The sequence below is a fragment of the Engystomops pustulosus genome, chromosome 4, assembly GCF_040894005.1.
Source record: "Engystomops pustulosus chromosome 4, aEngPut4.maternal, whole genome shotgun sequence".
NCBI classification, from domain to species: Eukaryota; Metazoa; Chordata; class Amphibia; order Anura; family Leptodactylidae; genus Engystomops; species Engystomops pustulosus.
In genome coordinates, this window is record NC_092414.1 from 206770457 (window position 1) to 206790168 (window position 19712).

Below are 19712 nucleotides of genomic sequence, written 5' to 3' on the forward strand. Positions count from 1 at the left end.
TGGTTTATGTTTTCTCTACATTACTCCTGTAAACTATCTTCTCCCATTAAATGTTGTAGGCTTCTGTGGACCATCTTCACTCTCGCACTATGGTGTGAGTTTCTGTAGATGATCTCCCCTCACACTATGCTGTGAGCTTCTAGAGATGATTCTCCGCCCACATTATGCTGTGAGATTCTGTGGATGATCTTATCACACATTTTGCTTTGAGATTCTTTGTGAGGTTCTGCAGATGATCTTCCCCCAACATATTCTATGAGCTACTGTGGATAATCCTTCTCTACACTATGCTTTAAGCTGCTACAGCTGATCTTCTACCCACGACAGGTTGGTCGTGTTTGTGAGGTCTAATCAGTCAGCTTCTGTGGATGATCGTCCCCTGGATAAAGCTGTCAGCTTATGTGGGTGACTTTCCCTGACATTATGCCGAGAACTGTTGCAGATGATCTCCACTTCCTTTGTGCTGTGAGGTAATTACCCCCTTTCTGCTGATGCCCTTTTTTGTGTTTCCATTTTTGGATCCTCCTTTTTTTAACCCCTTACCGACGTGCATGTCTCGGTGCATGGAGAGTGCTCGTGGGCTGAGGCCTCTCCATAGCCGGTAAGTCTTTGCTGCATATAGCTTGCACCGATCGCGGGTGTTTTCCCTCCAATCGGCACCGCCATCTTGCCGTAGATCGTCGCTCCCCGTGACGTTATTGGGGAGCGGCTATCGGTCACCATGACAGCCTTGGTCTTCCGTCAGCACATTGTAATGAATGAGGAGGAAAATCCCCATATACTGCCATACTGTAGTATGGCAGTGTATGATAGGATTGATCAGGCAACCTAGGGTTAAAGTACCCTAGGGAGTCTGAAAAATAGGAAAAGTAAAAATAAAAAAAACCCCTGAAAATTCAAATCACCCCCCTTTCCCTAGAACTGATATTAATAAACAGTAAAAACCATAAACAAATGCCTTGTCTATCAAAATATAATTGCGTTTTTCCACTGCATTTAACCTTGTAACGGAAAATAGCGGCCAAAGTCGAAACCGAAGTTTCAAAAAGTTATTGGTGCCAGAACATGTCAAAATCAAAACAAATATTTTTGTACAGGAGGTTTTAATTTAAATGTATGAAAACATTATAAAACATATACAAATTTGATATCCCGGTAATTGTACCGACCCAAAGAATAAAGTAGACATGTCATTTGTGGCGTTTAGCAAAAGCCGTAAAATCCAAGCCCACAAGAAAATGGCGCAAATGTGTTTTTTCTCCATTTTCATTGCATTTGTCATTTTTTTCCTTCTTCCCAGTACATGGCATATTAAATACTGACAATAGGAAGTGCAATTTGTTACACAGAAAACAAGCCGTCACACAGCTCTTTACGTGTAACAATAAAAAAGTAATAGATTTTTGAAGGCGGGAGTGAAAAATAGAAAAGAAAAAACAAAAGGCCAAGTCGTTAAGGGGTTAAAAATCCGTAACTTTTTCCATGTAAAGCGCTGTATGAGTGCTTGTTTTCCACGTAATAAATAACGATAACGCTATCATTGTAAAACTGCAGTGTCTGTTTTAGCACTAGGAGCTGCTTACTTTAGTGCCATTTTTATAGGTGACAGGTCCTCTTTAAATGTTTCATGCCATACACTGGGAAGCTGGACAAAAAAATGCATATGCGCCATTTTCTTGTCGCCACTTTCTGCGTTTACGTCCATCACTGTGTGCTCCAAATGACACGTCTCCTTTATTCTTCAGGTTGGTACGATCACGGGGGTTATTACATTTATGTAGATTTTATTATGTTTCAATAGACTTCAAAAAATGAAAACCTTTGGTAGGAAGCCAGTAACTTTTCATACTACAGGAGAAAGTTGAAAAGGGACTTTTTGTGTGGGACAAAATGTTGAAAAAGTGGCGATTCTGACATTTGGACGCTATTTTTTGTTACAAGGATTGATATTTGCTGGATAGATATTTTGATAGATCGTGACTTTAGGGACTCTGCAATACCTAACATTTTTATGAGTTTTTTATATTTTTATATCAATTCTATGAAAAGGGGGGTGATTTATTTATTTATATATTTTTACAGTTTTTCAGCCCCCTAGTGTACCTTCACCCTAGTGGGTGTGGTTGTTCCTTGCAAATGCTGTAATACTACTGTATTGCAGTAAATGGCAATTTTGCTATTCATCTGTAACAATGTGCCACCAGCACATTGTTATGGATCTGCATAAAGGACGGGACCTGGAGTCTTATATAGGGTCCAGGCTGTCATGGTTACAGATTGTCACTATCCAATGACCTCATTGGGAGGGGAGGTCTGAACCAACATGCTTTTTAATGCCTCTGGCAGCCAACATACTATTATGGCAGTTTGTGGTAGGAGGTTAAGCAGTGGTTATGTACCAAATTTATATTACCGTAAATGCACTAGAGGAGCAGGGGGCGGGACAGCATTATAAACTTTTGGCTGAATTAACACAATGCACTTGAATTGCTTTTTGAAACTGGGGAGGAGTGACTCCCTAATGCAGATGAGTTTAGACCTAAACGCTTGCATTCAGGAACTAGCAGTCGCATTTTGCCCGTTAACAATACAAATCGTGTTTCTAGTTTCTGAACATAAGCGTTTGGGTCTAAACGCATCTGCATTCAGGAAGTCTCCTTCCTTCTCCTCTTTCTAAATGTGATTCAAACGCAACACAAGAACTTGACCCTTAGGGTGAAGACACACATGGGGTTTTTGGCCGTTGGTCAAACCTGTCAAACGCATGCGTTTTTAACGATTTAACTAAAAACGGCCTAAAAACGCCATGTGTGTCTTCACCCTTAGACTGCTTCCCTGATAGAATTAAAAGAGCCACTTGTAGCGTAATCATTGGCAGATATAAAAGAAAAATATATAAATATTTTTTTGCCAAGGTGTCCATAGCATGGTCAGGATCACAAAGTTTTTCTGTATTTTTTTCTTCTTCACATGATAAAAAATGAGAAATAGTTCTAAAAAGTATATATATATGCTACAATTTTCATCTGGCAGGGCTCTGTCTGGACCTGCAGGTGGGCATCCTCCCCTATTGGGGCATAACACAGTGCTGCCTTGGACTTCTGTATAGGTTATATATAGTATATAGCCAGATATGATTGTGCTTGGCCATGTGCAGTTGCAGACACCTGGACATTTCCTTTGCAGGCTATGAAACAGTTTTATTTTTATAATGCTAAGAAGCTTTGAGTCTGTATTATCACTCCAGTGCAATTGATGCCAGAGCTGGTGAACATTAGGAAGAAACTATTAATGCTTTGTACTAAGGTATGTAAATGTGTATTCTTAGCTATAAGCCACAACAGGACATGGTTATGTAGCTATTTTTGTGTATACTGTACAAACAGAGCAGAATTAATATAACAGAGTCTAAGGTTAAAGGGCAGTGTAGATGCCAAGGAAAAAGAGAAGGAAATGTACAGTGCAGGACAGGGAGGACATTCAGATTAGTATAGAGAGCAGCGCGAGCTCCTACTGTGATGTCATGGTGAACCGTGTTCTATATACACGGCACATTCTGGTAAAATGTGACTACTAGAGAGGTTCTGGGATTTTCATGTGAATTCAATGGATTTAATTGGATAAGGAAATATACAGTAATAATTGGGGTTAGGCAGTGGGGAGACGAGGGGAGATTAAGAATTAGGATTTTATTTTTTGCCGGTTCCTAACTATTGGTGAAAACCTGTAGACATGTCCTTGTATAGGTTCTAGGTAGATATAAAATGTATAAGGTAAAAGTATAATATAAAGGAAGAAAATGTATACTGCTTGGCTCTATAAATAAATAGCAGTGTAGATAAATGACAAATGTCTTATATATATCAGTATATAGCGGGAGATATATCAGTAGTGTGTTCATCTGTATACATTGTAATGTAAATGTGGCCCACGAGGCACAGACTGTATGTTACTCCTTTTCTATATTGTTGGAAGAAGAATAAAAACAGTTTTTTGGTTTTTTTTAAAGGAAGTGTCTGAGAGCAAAACTCCAATCAGAGCTCAGCTTTCAATGTATAAATTGTGAGAAAATAAAAGCTGAGGTCAGATAGGTTGCTATGGGAAACTAGAACTGTTTTGCTCTTAGACACTTCTGATAAATTTACCCCTATATGTTTTCATGTCCCTTACACTTATTACAATTCATTTTGTATAACCACAATAGAATATATATATACAGAAAATAATGATAGGTGCGCTATGAACAATGGTGCATAGAAAAATATAAATAGACTCCTACATCTATTAGGTAGGTACTGGATCAGATCTAATAACACAGGAGTTTCCATATAAGCATCATCTATCATAAATCCTATACATCCATGTGTTCTGCAGTCATATTTTGTAAGCACAGGTTTCATTAATTCATGGTTGGAGATATTTTTTTTAACATCTTATTGCAAGAGGATATTTGTCAAGCAGGAAGGGACAAGGGTTAGGTCAGCCTGCATAATCCTTCCAATGCATTGTGCACTTACCATAGCGAGAGTGGAGAGACAAGAGAGGAAGATACACAGAATAAAAGAGTAAGGAATGCAGAGATAGGAAAGAAAGAGCGATAGATTCATCTGTATGTGATATCGGAAACTACAGCCCCTATCACAACTAGCAAGTAGCCTGAGCACTCACTGACCAGATATAAATGTTATGTACACTGCATCAGCAGCTGCCTGTAACCCATAATAGCATCAACTATGATATCTCACAATATATATTACCTATAAGCCTGTAGCATCCAGGAGTATACACCCTGTATTGTCAGCTCCCTGGCACAGATCAACGTAACAGGGATAGTCCCAAGATTGATTGTTATCCCTTATTCACATGATAGGGGGCAGCAATTTGATTGGTGGGGGTCTGACTGCTGGGACCCCCAAGATAATGTGAAGGGACGCCCACAGATCCTGTTCTGACTAATTGAATTAAGCGTCAGGTCGAGAACAGAAAACAGTCGGAAGTGATGTGGTTCTAGTTACCGTTCGCATGCGTTTCCCCTGACATGCAGATGTGATTGTCACAAGCCCCTCCTCCTCGTTACGATTGCATTGCATATCAAACGCACTGCTGACGGAACGTGTGACCACACCCGGAAAGAGCTGGCGCTCGTCTGCCACTTCATTCAACTAGTGAGAATGGGACCGCGTTCTCTTTATCAGGGAGCTTCACTTACAACTGCTGGGAACCCCACCAATCAGATTCTTATCCTCCATCCTGGGACAACCCCTTTAATACGCGGCTGTAGGTGAAGCAGCCTGCAGCATAAGCATGTCTTGCCTTTATGTGACCTGAATGGTTGAGATATAACCTGGGAGCTGACAGGGTCCCTATAAATATACACTCAATAACACCATCCAGCTGACTTTCATACATTTAGAGCCACTCATATTTACAGTCTTCAGACTATTATTCTAAACTATGTAGAACACTTCCACCTACTTACCATCCAAACATGTAACCTACCAACTATTCAAGACCATTAGTTTTTTAAGCCAAGAAAACAACACATCACGATTTATTTAACTATTGGGCACTGCCAGTATTAACCACTACCAAACAAAATACATTAAGACTCAATAAGAAAGATGCCTTCTATCAGACAGTCTTTGATATTACCTGGTAGAATACACACCCTTCCTCTTATTACAAGATATCAAGAAACCCATCTCACTAGGGGGTCACACAGTTTATTATTGCAGCTCAGCATTGTACTATCTTCCTATGCCATACCACTTTTTTTCGATATCAATATACCATACAGTTACGTTCTTATGTATGCTAAACTTCTTATCGTATACCACAAGGTATATGCACTCCACAACGTTTACTCAAGTACTTAATATGTTTAGAGACCAAGTACCACAAGATCATTGTGGAGATCTATATATCTATCCCAAGAGATCTGCAGACAATAGATACAATTATGTACCATCCTGAAGTGTCCTTCTATTCCTATCACAGTATGCAGTATGTGTATAGTGAGAACAGAAATGCAGAATAATCATGAAAGCTTTCCAAAATCTTTCTAGATTTACTAGAGAAATTCATGTTGTACACAAATATTGGAGATTAGCATGTCTAATAGCTGGGGACATTTTTTTTGTATCTGGTCACTAGAGAACAAGCCAGCACATGATCACATGATATTATTTGTCCCACCCTGATGTTATTATAACATCCTGCTATATACTGTACAAGATGTGTAGAGCCACACAAAATCTAAATTATTCTCCAGGACAACCATATTGTGGGAGATTCATTATGTATTTTTTCATATAGGCACATGAATGACCTCCTCCTGACAGTTTTTGGCCTTCTCCAACTCGCAATTCACTTTGGTCAGGGCGGAGAGCGGGACGGGACGTGAACGTAAAACTGGTGGATGCTATAGAAAAATCTCTGCCGGATCAGATCTGTTCTACATAACCGATCTGGTGGAGTTGGCACCTGCATTTACTAAGAGACCAGAGCCTCTAAGTGAATACGGATGCTCGACCACCAGCGGGGGAAATTTAAGACTGGCGTTGAATTCCCCCCAATGTTTTCGTCCATTTACATCAGAGCAGTGGGGTGTATCTCCTATCTCCTGGAATCCTATCCATCAGCTGACTGAAGGAGCCACATTGCTCCAGCAATTTCTGCATCTACTTCATTGAATGAAAGGCACAGTCCTGTATTATTGGTAGTGGTTGTGTTTGGTATTGCATATTAGTTGTATTTAATTAAATGTGACTTAGGTACCATTAGCTATAACACCAGGCACTGCCATAACCTGTGTATTTATACCATATTTGTGCGGTGGAAGGATTGTGGCACCAGGTGGTGTGGCACGGCCCTTTTCACCAATCTGATATATGGATAGGCCAATTATTTTGTAGTTTCTGAGAACACCTTTAACATTGGTAGTCCTCAGTCTGTGGGTCAAATCATCTTTCCCTCCTACAAGGTACGGAAGAAAGGACCTAGCTGTCCCACTTTATTTAGGATGGTGGCAGAAAGGAACAAGAATAGAATTATATTGTCTATGAATGCAATATGGAAATAAAACCACTTATAATGCCTGAACATGGTCCTAAACCTGCAAATTGAATGACATGAACTTTACCTGCCTGTTGTTCACATGTAGACTTCATATAAGAGATTATAGTAAGCTAAACTCCTCTCCCTTCATAAGCACAGCCCTTGATTTTGTCACATACAGAACATGTCAAAGACATACGCACACAGTGACGGCACATCTCCACGTCAAAATACCAAAAAATGTAACATCAAAAGACAAAAATGCCATTGAGAGACTTCCAGTGACAAGAGGCTCCAAGCTGTAAGGATCTCTTATTCGGTACATCTTAACCCTTCTGCTTGTCAATGCACAAAGAGGCAAAGCAGTAAGGTTAAGTGACCTCTGTCTGGTAAGTTACAATATGGGACCCAAGAACGCACTAGGAAAGAGGGTAAGAGTCATGGTAGTGGGAAGTGGAAGGGATCTACCTTATAAGCAACTCGAGCAGGGCATTTCTTCCCCAGACCCAAGGGAGGCGAGATTAGTCTGAGCATCTCATACAAGTCTGTGTATTTCATGCGACCCCTGGGAACAGAGAGAAAGGAGCCACAGAGCCATGGAGAGGAGGGATGGATTTATTGGTGGTAAAAGGGAAATGGACCATGAAGAGGAATGAATACGTTGTACGGTGAGGAAAAATGTAACCGTGGATGGGACATGGGTAGAAGGAGCCGAGCGGGTAAATAGATGTGTGCAATAAATGAGAAGTGACATGACAAACACAGGAGGATAAAAGGAAATCATTAAGGAGGAAGACATATCATCCAAATGTACATCACCAAGGAATGAAATGAAGGTATCAATTGTGAGCATGTAAGATGGATGATGGAAACAGAGTAGAGAAGGAAAATGACACGAGGAGAAGATTGAATACAGAAAAGGAAGAAAGAGGAAGAAAAAATGAGAGGAAGATAAATATGAGAGAGTATATCCCAGGACATACTGAGGAAAGGGGGGTAAGGATCTGAAGAAACATGGAGAGAAAAGGTGCGAAAAGAAATTAGATCAACTTATCACTACCTGAGGAGACGACGCAGAGGAAGTCACCCACACCGCCAACTGGAACCTTACATTCATATCAACCCAAAACACCAACATGATATCCTCCAGGAGTGGCAGAAAGTGTCTCCCATGCAGTACACTGGGTCAGAGCTCAGGATTTGTATGGGATAGCATTGGCAGGTGGAGAATTCTCATTTTACAACCTCTCTCCAGTACAGGTGTGTTAGGAAAAAAAATTATGCCTTGTCCTGCCAGTATGAATTGGGAAGGAAATTTGGGAAGCGGGGAGGGAGATGTTTTCAGTGGCGGTGGTAAAAGGGAGGGTGTGTGGGAGCGAAGTTTATGGAGTATGGAAGGAGATCCAGAATGGTTAATGGAGCCCCCCTGAAACCCCTCCGCACCCTCCCCCATGATCAAGCATACTTTTTTTCTTCTTTAAAGCAGGCTTCCCCAAGTCCAAAATAATAAAATATTCGTGCCCAGACCACCCCGGAAAACCCAGCAAGACCATGCTTCTTCTATAAGACTATATACCCTTTAGCTGCTACGGGACGAACCATTAACCAACCCCCTCCCTCCAGCAGCCAAAGAGATAGGATGCATAAGGTGTACACAGCCGAGTACAGCTGTCTTCAAATATATATATGTCATATATATATTAACATTAGGTAGGTGAAAGCAACGCGCATTCCGCTTAAACTCTTGCAGGGGACAACGGGCTAAGTTTTAAAGGATGGGAGAAAGGAATACTATCCAGGGGTGAGAATAGGAAGGATGGGTATATGGGGTAGGGGATGTGGAAGTTTCGTTCTGTGTTTCATTTTCGTTTTAGTTTTTTTTTTGTTGTTTTTTTGTAATGGTTTTCCAAACCTTGCAGGCCACCCTGTGGGGGCATTTCTTCCCCAAACCCAGCGGTGGGGATATAACCCGTAACAAACTGTACATGTCCTTATAATGAATTCGCCCGCTGAAATAAGAACAGAAGGGGAGTTAGTTGAGAGGATGTGCAGCTTTCATGGGTGACCCTCCCTGTTATCACACTCTCTTGGATGCCGTGCTGTGACCAGCATGATAAAGAGATTGTGGAAACATAATAGTAATAACTCACACGCAGATATACACACAGACACATTGAGGGGGAGTTATAAAAACTCTAGTGATATTGGGGTAGAACAGGAGAGCAGCCACATCACTGTCTTCAAGAAAACCCCACCGTAGTTTTTATAAATCACTCTCATAACCTGTAGCTGAATTCTCAAATGTGACCTTAATCGCTATTCCTGATGTCATTTTAATCTAGACATTGCATGTAACAGATGAAGAGCACTGAATGTAATGTTTCCTATGCTTGGACATTACCTTAGCAGTATGATAGTGTAACACAAAGTCATGGTTTGTTTCTGATGTTGCTGAAGTTCAGCTGTCACTGGGATTATACTTGTAAACAAGGTTTACCATGCAATGCTTCACAACATAACTGGTGCCCCTAGTTCAGTGGTGGCGAACCTATGGCACGGGTGCCAGAGGTGGCACTCAGAGCCCTTTCTGTGGGCACCCAGGCCTTCACCCCAACAGAGAGTTTGCTAGATAGGACTCAGGGCTTCCTCCTGTGGTCCAATACAGACCAGGATATGCCATGCTCAGCGCTATTTTAAAGCAACTTCCTTGGTTGCCAGGACGACAGGAGGAATGAGAAAGTGTGGATAGAGATGGATTGTCATTGGAGCTCCTGCTCTTGGTCCCCTGATTCTTCCTCTTCAAGGGACCCTAGAGAAAAGCTACAATCCAATGTTCTCCATCTTTCTTTTGTATTGGTGAACTCAGGACGCCAATATGATTAAAAGCGGTTATACAGCAGGGATCAATACGATACTGCTTATATTGTCATGTTGGCACTTTGCAACATATATGTGGGTTTTGGTTGTAGCTTGGGAACTCTGTCTCCAAAAGGTTCGCCATCACTGCCCTAGTTGTTGGGCAGCTATAGTTATTCACAGCCAGCACTAAAGGAAGTAGAGAGACTGGTTCTCAGTGTTAGGTCTCCTGCACACAAACGGTTTTTCCCTACGGTTACATTGGTTGTTTTTTTAGGACCATGTATCAACAGTATTTCCCGCCGTGTGGCCACAAAGCAGACCCGTGTGTATTCCGCAAATACAGAGGAGATATGAAACTTGGCATGTCAACAGTGGTTTTTACATCCCCATAGTCTTCTGTGCAACATGTAAAAGAATAGGACTTGCTCTGAGGCACTAGGCTGAGACACGGGGCTGAGAAATCCTCTGTTGTGTGAATGAGCCCATAGAAATACATGGAACCATGACACAGCCACAAAAATCCCAGCCCTATATCACCTGAGGAAACAACGGTCGTGTGCATGATGCCTTAGTGCTAGGATTTGTAGGGCGACTAGTATACAAATCCAGTTTATAAATACACTAATGAAAAATTGTGAATTATCTACCAAAACACTCTGAAGGACATGGCACTTCCCCCCATTAAATGGGCAGCACAGACATATTACTTGGTCTCTTCTTATCTTTATCTTATTCCTATCAATTGTGACAAATCAAGGGGAAGCCCACAGGGGGTTCTCTAGGATTTTTTTTCAGCATTGATCACTTTTACATAAGATAAGCGGTCAATGTGTGATTGATGAAAATGCAACATCGGATGCCTTTTCTAATCAGCTGTTTGCAGAGACTGCAGCTTTTATGGCTGCATTCACACAGCATTTGAGTTGCATTGACAATGTGTCAACACAGTGTTAGTGTTAGTACCACACTTACATTGTAACTATACAAACTGAATGTAAACGTTTGGTAAATGTTATTAATTGCATTCACATTTTTGGATAACAAAGGCTGTGCATGAATGCTGCCTGAATGTGCTCTCAAATATCTTCACTCTTTACCAGGCACAGCGCCATACATTGTATAATGGTTGTAACTGGTTTAGCAGCTCAGTTTCATCCACTTAAAGGAAACCTACCACTTGAAGTGGCAGGTTTCAGAAGAAAACACCGAGCACCAGCTCAGGCTGAGCTGGTGCCGGTGCTTATTTTTGTTAGTGTTTTAAACCGATACCGCGGTTTAAAACACTAACAAAAATTATCTCCGGCACCAGCTCAGCCTGAGCTGGTGCTCGGTGTTTTCTTCTGAAACCTGCCACTTCAAGTGGTAGGTTTCCTTTAAATGGATCTCTAAACCATCTAACTACATAAAGTGATGTCAATGGCCTGGGAAAAGGAAGAGGCGCTAAGTGATCTGTAGAGATACTGAGTTTTCAGACCCTCCCCTATCTGATATGGGATCATCAGTCCTCAGGGCAGATGAAATAACTTTGTTACCAGGAAGCCTATTGCTACCCATGGGTTGGTTGCCATAAAGCTCCTGGCCGGTCACTTTGATGGTTTTAGTTATTGATCATTTTGAGAATTCAACCACAACATCCAAACACATTAGTAGATATGGCTGGAATAATGTGTATAGAGGAACAGTGGAAACACACATTATACTGGTCAGAAAAATTTTGAACACTCCAACACTCACATGGATAAAATACATTGGTGTAAAGAAAGAGTGAGAGAAAAACACATAGAAAACATTACAGGCATATAGAGGGTCACTGGCGTAGAGGAGTTCTCGTGTCCACAGTATGTATGGCTTACAAATCTTCTCCTCATCCTCGCTCTGGTGCCGTCTTGATGTGATTGTTCTTGCACTGAGATCACTAGAAAGCTTATTCTCTTGTCATACCATGATTTGAGACATTATGTTAGCGTTACTTTCATTTCTTCTGTGATCTCCTGAATGCATGTTACATAACTCCTATTGACAGTTTAAACTATATGTTGTTCACTGGAACTATTCCTGAGTCTCCTGGTTCATGAAATAAGGGGCAAAGCTCCAAGGCTGACAATTACACAAGCGGGTAGTGGAGAAGATGGACACAATCCTTTACTATGAACTTAAATATCCTGCAAATAGGATGGCCAAGAGTCACTGAAATTGGGAAACACCATTATTATTGTGAGCCCAGCCTTTATGCACACCACAAAGACCTTTCCAGCCGTGATAAGTTCTGTCATCAAAGAGTTAACCAGAATATGGCTGCTGTCCAACATACAGACTACAAAGTGCCCTCAATGTGACCAGATTTACAGATCCCAATTCCTAACTGTACAGAACAAAAGGACATGGTTACACAGATTCTGTATACAGCAAATGTCACCACCTATGGTAACCTAAGGCCCATTATTATGCCATGATATCATGTAATAACCAGGAATGGTAGCCAATGACCAGGGTGTAGCTGGCATGGACCAGACATTGGTCTAAGATGATGCAAAGTGTACCCGTGTAAATCAGTCTCTTATTTGCAGCAAATTTCTCATCTATACATTGTGATGAAAGTAAATCATTGTTCATCTGAAGATACTAAATGCTTTTCATCAAAAGGCAAAAACAGCTTAATGCTCGGCTGTTCTTCTAATTCTGTCCCCAGATCATAACAAAGAATGACTAAACTTGAGTAGGTTATTCCTCTATCCATCCATATTCTGATCTGAAAGCTACAGACAAGGAGTTACTAAGTGTGTGATCAGCATATCTGATACTGATACACAATCCTCCAAACCAGACTAACAACAGAGACATCCAAGGGAACTATCCAAAGCCAAAGGAAGATTCAGCAATGATCCAAGTCCTTACAGATGTTCTATCTATAGGAGGCACTTTGTGCTCTCATCAGGTCTCATGCCAGCAGCCCCCTGTATCCCTGATTCATTTCTCCTCTTCTGACTTGTTAACATATTTTTTATTCCATTCTTCTCTTCATTACCATTCAGTATTATGCCATCTTGATGGTTGTTGTTGGTGACTCTTCATTTCATCCCATCTCTTTCTCTTTTGCTATACTTGGCCATCCAGTCTTCTATGTATTTCCTTTTTTATTTCATGTTCTACAAACTGGCTATTTTTTCATCATTACTTTAGTAATCCACCCATCCCAAATCTTGCATTAAATTGGGTAGATCAAATGACTCACCATGCAGCCGGGTCATACTCCGCCCAAATTCTCACATATTCATCCAGGTGATGTGGACCCAAAATGGAGGAATCGCGGGTTAGATATTCAAAGTTATCCATGATGACAGCGACAAACAGGTTCAACATCTACAGAGAGAGAACAATTGTGACATGTGGAGTATCCACCCCCAAATCACAGTCTTTCCTCTGTTACCCCATCTATACCACACACTGGTGGAAAGCATATTTTGTGAAACAAAATGGAAATAACAATGCTATGTGAGTGCACACTTCCATATAGATGTTAACTTGTAGTGATCTTCCATATGGTGCATTGTACAAGCCTTCATTGTGTGCAAACCTAATGTAAAAATTGTAAAAACATTCATACAATATTTATGACTCTATCCAAAACTGCCCAACATATCCTAATCATAACTTCATGGCTGCGTCACTTACCAGGAATGAGCAGAGGAAGATGAAAGACACAAAGTAGAAATAGGCAAATTCGCTCCCACAATCCTTCTCCTTTATTCCTGACATAGGGTCACACATCCTGCCACTCAAACAAGCCAGCATGATTTCATGCCATGCTTCACCTGTGGCACTCCTGCAGGAAGGAAGGCACATGGCATGATCAGCAGCGCCATCCGAGGGTGTACTGAGGGAAAGCTAAGCTTACACCACTATCCAGGCCTTCTATTACAGAAGACTGAACACAGCCTTGAGTTTTCTCACCGGAAAAGAAGCATGAGCGCCTGGAAAAATGTACGAAAGTTATTGTGTTCTGTTATAGCCGAATCCTCATCTTCATCATTCAGGGCTATGTTACCAAAGACCTGCAAGGAGATAGGAAGTGTGGCAGACCGATGGAAAGGATCAGCCATGTGACTGGACATATATACATACGGACATCGCTTGGCATATACACAATGTATGTAAAGTGTCCTAAGGTAAGACAGTGCAGAGTTAACTAGACAGTCTTATGCTGCACACAATTGGATGATAAATCTCTGGAAGTTTAAGACTGCCTAGTTGAACTTTGCACCTACTACCCTGTTTCCCCGAAAATAAGACAGTCTTATATTAATTTTTGCTCCTAAAGCGGCAATAGGTCTTATATTCAGGGAATGTCTTATTTTTTAATGAACAAGAATTTCCACTTATCGTTGAACAAAAAATCTACTTCTTAAACATCCCTATGACTCTCCAGACTCTGAATTTCATGCTGTATTTCTTGTGACTCCATTTCTATTAGAATCATTGGCCCCAATCTCTCATGTTTAGTAAAAGCACTTCCCATAAATGACCCTTCTTATCCTGGAAGCTGCTGGGATCACATTTGCAGCACAAGAGTCAGTGATTTAATTCCATGAATTCTTCCCCATGTCGCAACCTTCTGCAGCATCTAAAAGATTTCCATATACAGGCAGTCCCCGGGTTACATACAAGATAGGGTCTGCAGGTTTGTTCTTAAGTTGAATTTGTATGTAAGTCGGAACTGTATATTTTATCATTGTAATCCCAGCCAGAACTTTTTTGGTCTCTGTGACAATTGGATTTTAAAAATGTTGGGTTGTCATAAGAATCAATATTAACACTAAAGCTTCATTACAGACACATTAGATAACTGTTATGACTGTTTATTGCAGCCTAGGACTAAAGCACAATAAATTACCATTATCCAGAGTCCGTTTGTAACTAGGGGTCGTATGTAAGTCGTGTGTTCTTAAGTAGGGGACCGCCTATACTTATATATGGTGTGGAGGGAGCTGCTGCAATGACTGCCACTAGGTCTTATTTTATGGGGAGGCCTTATATTTCCAAGCCTGAACAAAATTGTACTAGGTCTTATTTTCAGGGGATGTCTTATTTTAGGGGAAACAGGGTATTCGGATGTTTACTTTACGGCAGGAAACTAGGACAAAATTCTGTTGTGTCAGTATTATTTTCGGAGCACGGACTTGTTTTGGTGTGAGGCCACACCCCTTTGCTATAGGTTGTGCCCCTTTTGTCGACCTAGTTGTCCAGATCATGACACAATTAATCATGACACATATTTATAAATCTCCCTCAATGTTTCTTCTGTTAGTCCTCTGTTAGCCACTTATAACACCGTTATCATCTGTTTTAACATCTCATCTCAAGGCAAGGGGAAATGTATGTCTCCTATTAAACTAGTTATATGGGGCAAAGCTGTGAAACCCGGAACAGCCACTGCTATGTACTAGGGCAGTGATGGCAAACCTTTTAGAGACCAAGTGCCCAAACTACAACCCAAACCCACCTATTTGGCACAAAGTGCCAATGTGGCGATATATTACCTAACTTATTGCTCCCTGCTCTATAGTAACTTTCTGTGTTCTACCAAGTAGATAAAAGGAGGACTAATTCAAGGTCCCCAAAACAGGAAGATTTTTTTTTGCCTGGAGAAGGAGCTACAATGATAATTCTGATCTGACCACACCTTCCCACTCCTCCTGTAGTCCCAGGCAGCGCTGTTAATAATAGCATTGAGCGTGAGAGGTCCTGAGCTGCCAGGGAGTACAAGTAGATACCTTAAGTCTTCATTGGTGATGGCCTGGGTGCCCAGGGAGAGGGCTCTGAGTGCCACCTCTGGCACACGTGTCATATGTTCGCCACCACTGTGTTCATGGACCAAACACGGTTGTGGGCCTCACTTCATATTACCCAATTGTCCAACTACTTATCAGGAACCAACATCTCCACTGATTGGTCCGATGAAATGTGCCAAAGATCACCTGACAATGCCTATTTGTTGGGTCCATATGTGATCTCATCTTTTATGACAAATAGTAAAGGCTGGATTGTCAGCAGCACATTGCCCTGTTAATGCCGGAGCGGTGATGTATTTCATGTAATAAAGTAACGGGCTATAAAGGATAGTTCACTCATCTGGGATTGTGATTGCTCTATATTTGTATATGTAGTAGCCACTGGACATACTATACATGAAGACGACACAGACGTGACATAGATCCTAGCACACACCTGCATGCCAATGATAGCATAAATAAAGAACAGCATTGCGATCAGGAGGCAGACGTAGGGAAGCGCCTAAAGAGGGGTAGAAAATGTAAAAATTAAATAGATTCCCAAATATCAAAATGCAATCTGGTATTGTAATGGTTTTCCATGGGTTAAATGCCTTTTAACAGTAATGGACATCTTAGGGAGAATTCCTTATTTATAAAACTAGAACAGAAGGTCTTATACAGTGAACAGCCACAAAATCTGTAACATTTTTTTGTGTAAGCAGCTGGATTGGGGTCGTGTCTGGAGCTCAACCTGGACTTGTGCAGATCCTGTGACCACATTTTGAAGCAGGTTGTCTTAAAAGGGAAGATACCATGAAAGGGTGTCCATACCATGAGAGCATATATATATATAGTGTGTGTGTTTATGTATGCACATACCTTGAACGACTGGACGAAGGTCCACAGGAGGATGCGGATAGTGTAGCCTTGCCGCAGAAGTTTGATGAGTCGGGCAGCTCGGAACAGGCGGAGGAAACTGAGGTTGATAAAGTTGTCCTATAAGGAGAAAAGGGGGAGGGAAAGTGTGGAGCCAGTAAGTGTAAGTGTATGCGCTTCTATATCCTCAACTCAGCACTGAAATAAATAAATAAAATTATTATTGGGAAAAATGCTTTGAACTGTGGCTGCAAATGATTATAATGAGGGAGATTTCTAAAAACTACTTCCCCTTGGTGATCAATAACATCACACAAATTATTTTTACACTAAAGCTACAAATGGGGTAATTCCTCCCCATTTCAGCTTTTAGACGTCTCCCCCATTGTCTGTTTACCTTCCCTTAAAACCCCACATCCTACGATGATAGAGAAAAGATACGTTCTAGGAGGAGATCTGTCCGTTATTGGAGCGGAAACCAAAATTTTTTCAAATTGTTCAATAATTTTATTTATTTGTTTCATAGTTTTGCTTTGCATCTGAAACCGGTGAATGTTTAAGTAACGCTTGGGGCCTGTTTTAAGTCAGGAAAAAGGGTGCAGAGTAAGGAAACACTATGGGCCTCAGGTGTGAAAACTAATGCAAAGTACAATGGAGAACTAGGTGTTTCCCATAGCAACCAATCAGAATAAAACCTATATTTTTTTGTAGCACAGGAGATGAAACTGTAAATTTGGTTACCATGGGCAACACTTCCACCTTTTGTCTACATTAGGTTTCACATTCAAGGACCGACGGGAGCCCTCTAGACTCCTTCATCCCAACCAGCTTAAGTTTACTTAAGAGTTATGGGTTTTCCATTGGAGAAACAAGAATCAAACCAAATGCACTGTATTTGGAAACAAGCAGCCACTTTACGTTAGGAGTGTTTGGCACATGCAGAGCGTGGGCCCCTCTACTCCTCACACCAAAGTCTGTACTAAAGTGGTAAGTCACATGGGGAGGAGGGTGCGCATCATTGTGATGAGTCTCCTACACTCAGACATGGAACGGATCCCAACTTCATAGGGCCACATGTATAAAAAGTAGTGCCCACAAAATGTGGAGGTGTTGACCATAGTAACCAATCAGACCTCACATCTTATTATTCCTCTGGAGCACAGAAAACTTCAAAAGTGATGTGATTGGCTAATGTAGACAACTCATCCAGATTTTGCCTGCACCAGCTTTTTAATTTAATTATTATTTTTTTTAAATTATTTTATTTTATACATGGGGCCCATTTAGCCTTGAGCTATTATTACCAGCTGGACATCAATAGCACATTCTCCCTGACAAAAGATGTCAGAAACTCTTAGAAAAGGTAAAGCATTTCCAAGCAATCCTCTCCACTATTAACGTTTCTCCTTCATGGCAAGGGATCCGTTGTATGTTAGTCCCGAATTAAAACACAGGTGCTTCTGGGGTCCCAGCAGGCGCAACTGTCCTTCATTATTAACAGTTATCCACATTATTGAGGTTACCATTCCCTGTGTAATGTACGCATGTATAAAGGCCAATGGTTTGCCCTACTTATGGTGAGCCAAAATCGCATAAGTGGCATGTTTGCATCTGATCTGTGCGTCTGATCACTCTAAGACCGGAGGGGGACACACAACTGTACTCAGCCCATGAAAATCGGACTCTCTGCTGGCCATATTTAACAAACTGACCACAATGCTGGGGACACGCTTTGTGTGTCATAGTGAGATATGTTGCACAGAGTCCCTGCTTCCCAGGAAAACAACAGTGCCAAGCTGTATTACACTGTACACAGACATTGCCTTTAGGAATATTTGTATCCAATACTGCTCTGCAACCCTTCTAACCACTGATCCGGTGTTCTGACTTCAGAGGTTTTACAGCCTGGTATCTAAAAAAGGAAAATTTTCAATAATAATATTCTAAATGGACATATTATTTATGTGCTATCTTTAAAGTTCACCAGTGAACCAACTATTGATAGGCAGATGTCTATGGGCTAATGCTGCTCAACCTCAGTAAGACCTCAAGTCAATCTCAGTTTTCATTTTGGATTATTTTTGGTGCCTACTTCAGCAGATATCTTATAGACAGCACAAGATCAGAGTATATAGGTCGATTATGGGCAGGGACATAAATGAAGCTAAAATAACATCAATCAATTCATTATATGACACAGTTGTGAGAATTTTCGGTTGTATAATATTAATTTTGACCACTTATTAAGTGACCCCAGAAGCTTCCTATTATTTAACTGGGATGATGCATCATGCACAGCAGTAGGCAAAGCCAAAACCCTTAGCAGGACCAGGGGGTCATGCAGTCTTGTCAAATTAATTAAAGTTTAGGGTGAAACAGCTTTGAGAAAGGAAGAGGACAGAGGAGTCTTAGTGTACTGGTGGAATGAAAGAGAATGAGAGGAGCAGGGTGACTTTATGTTCTATACATTATTCAGAGCTTTATGTTAGGAAATGATTGGGTACATGATCTCATCTAAATTATTCTGTCATGAGCTATAAGGAGATCTAGATGTAGTCAGATGTAGAGGTAGTGATGTTACTGTATATATGGACAGCAGGTGTAGTCAGATGTAGAAGCGGTGATGTTACTGTATATATGGACAGCAGGTGTAGTCAGATGTAGATGTAGTGATGTTACTGTATATATGGACAGCAGGTGTAGTCAGATGTAGAAGCAGTGATGTTACTGTATATATGGACAGCAGGTGTAGTCAGATGTAGAAGCAGTGATGTTACTGTATATATGGACAGCAGGTGTAGTCAGATATAGAAGCAGTGATGTTACTCTATATATGGACAGCAGGTGTAGTCAGATGTAGAAGCAGTGATGTTACTATATATATAGACAGCAGGTGTAGTCAGATGTAGAAGCAGTGATGTTACTGTATATATAGACAGCAGGTGTAGTCAGATGAGAAGCAGTGATGTTACTGTATATATGGACAGCAGGTGTAGTCAGATGTAGGAGCAGTGATGTTACTGTATATATGGACAGCAGGTGTAGTCAGATGTAGAAGCAGTGATGTTACTGTATATATGGACAGCAGGTGTAGTCAGATATAGAAGCAGTGATGTTACTCTATATATGGACAGCAGGTGTAGTCAGATG

The 19712-nt window shown here is 41.0% G+C and overlaps 2 protein-coding genes across 15 annotated transcripts in view; one reads left to right on the forward strand and one right to left on the reverse strand.

Annotated features, from left to right (window-relative positions):
- LOC140128194 (surfeit locus protein 4-like) overlaps positions 1–19712 on the forward strand; it is a 319398-nt gene that overhangs the window by 94299 nt on the left and 205387 nt on the right. The window lies entirely within an intron of this gene.
- The window catches only part of CACNA1A (calcium voltage-gated channel subunit alpha1 A), a 224356-nt gene that overhangs the window by 44879 nt on the left and 159765 nt on the right, over positions 1–19712 (reverse strand). For 7 of the 12 annotated variants that reach the window (XM_072149702.1, XM_072149699.1, XM_072149703.1 and 4 more), the window contains exons 32-37: positions 16566–16682; positions 16141–16206; positions 13867–13967; positions 13588–13738; positions 13148–13275; positions 7525–7621 (exon numbers count right to left, since the gene is read on the reverse strand). In XM_072149702.1, coding sequence (XP_072005803.1) covers positions 7525–7621; positions 13148–13275; positions 13588–13738; positions 13867–13967; positions 16141–16206; positions 16566–16682 — 660 coding nt within the window. Of the gene's footprint in view, positions 1–7524; positions 7622–8968; positions 9066–13147; positions 13276–13587; positions 13739–13866; positions 13968–16140; positions 16207–16565; positions 16683–19712 lie in introns of all 12 variants that reach the window. The other 5 variants (XM_072149701.1, XM_072149700.1, XM_072149697.1 and 2 more) reach the window with 2 other exon arrangements.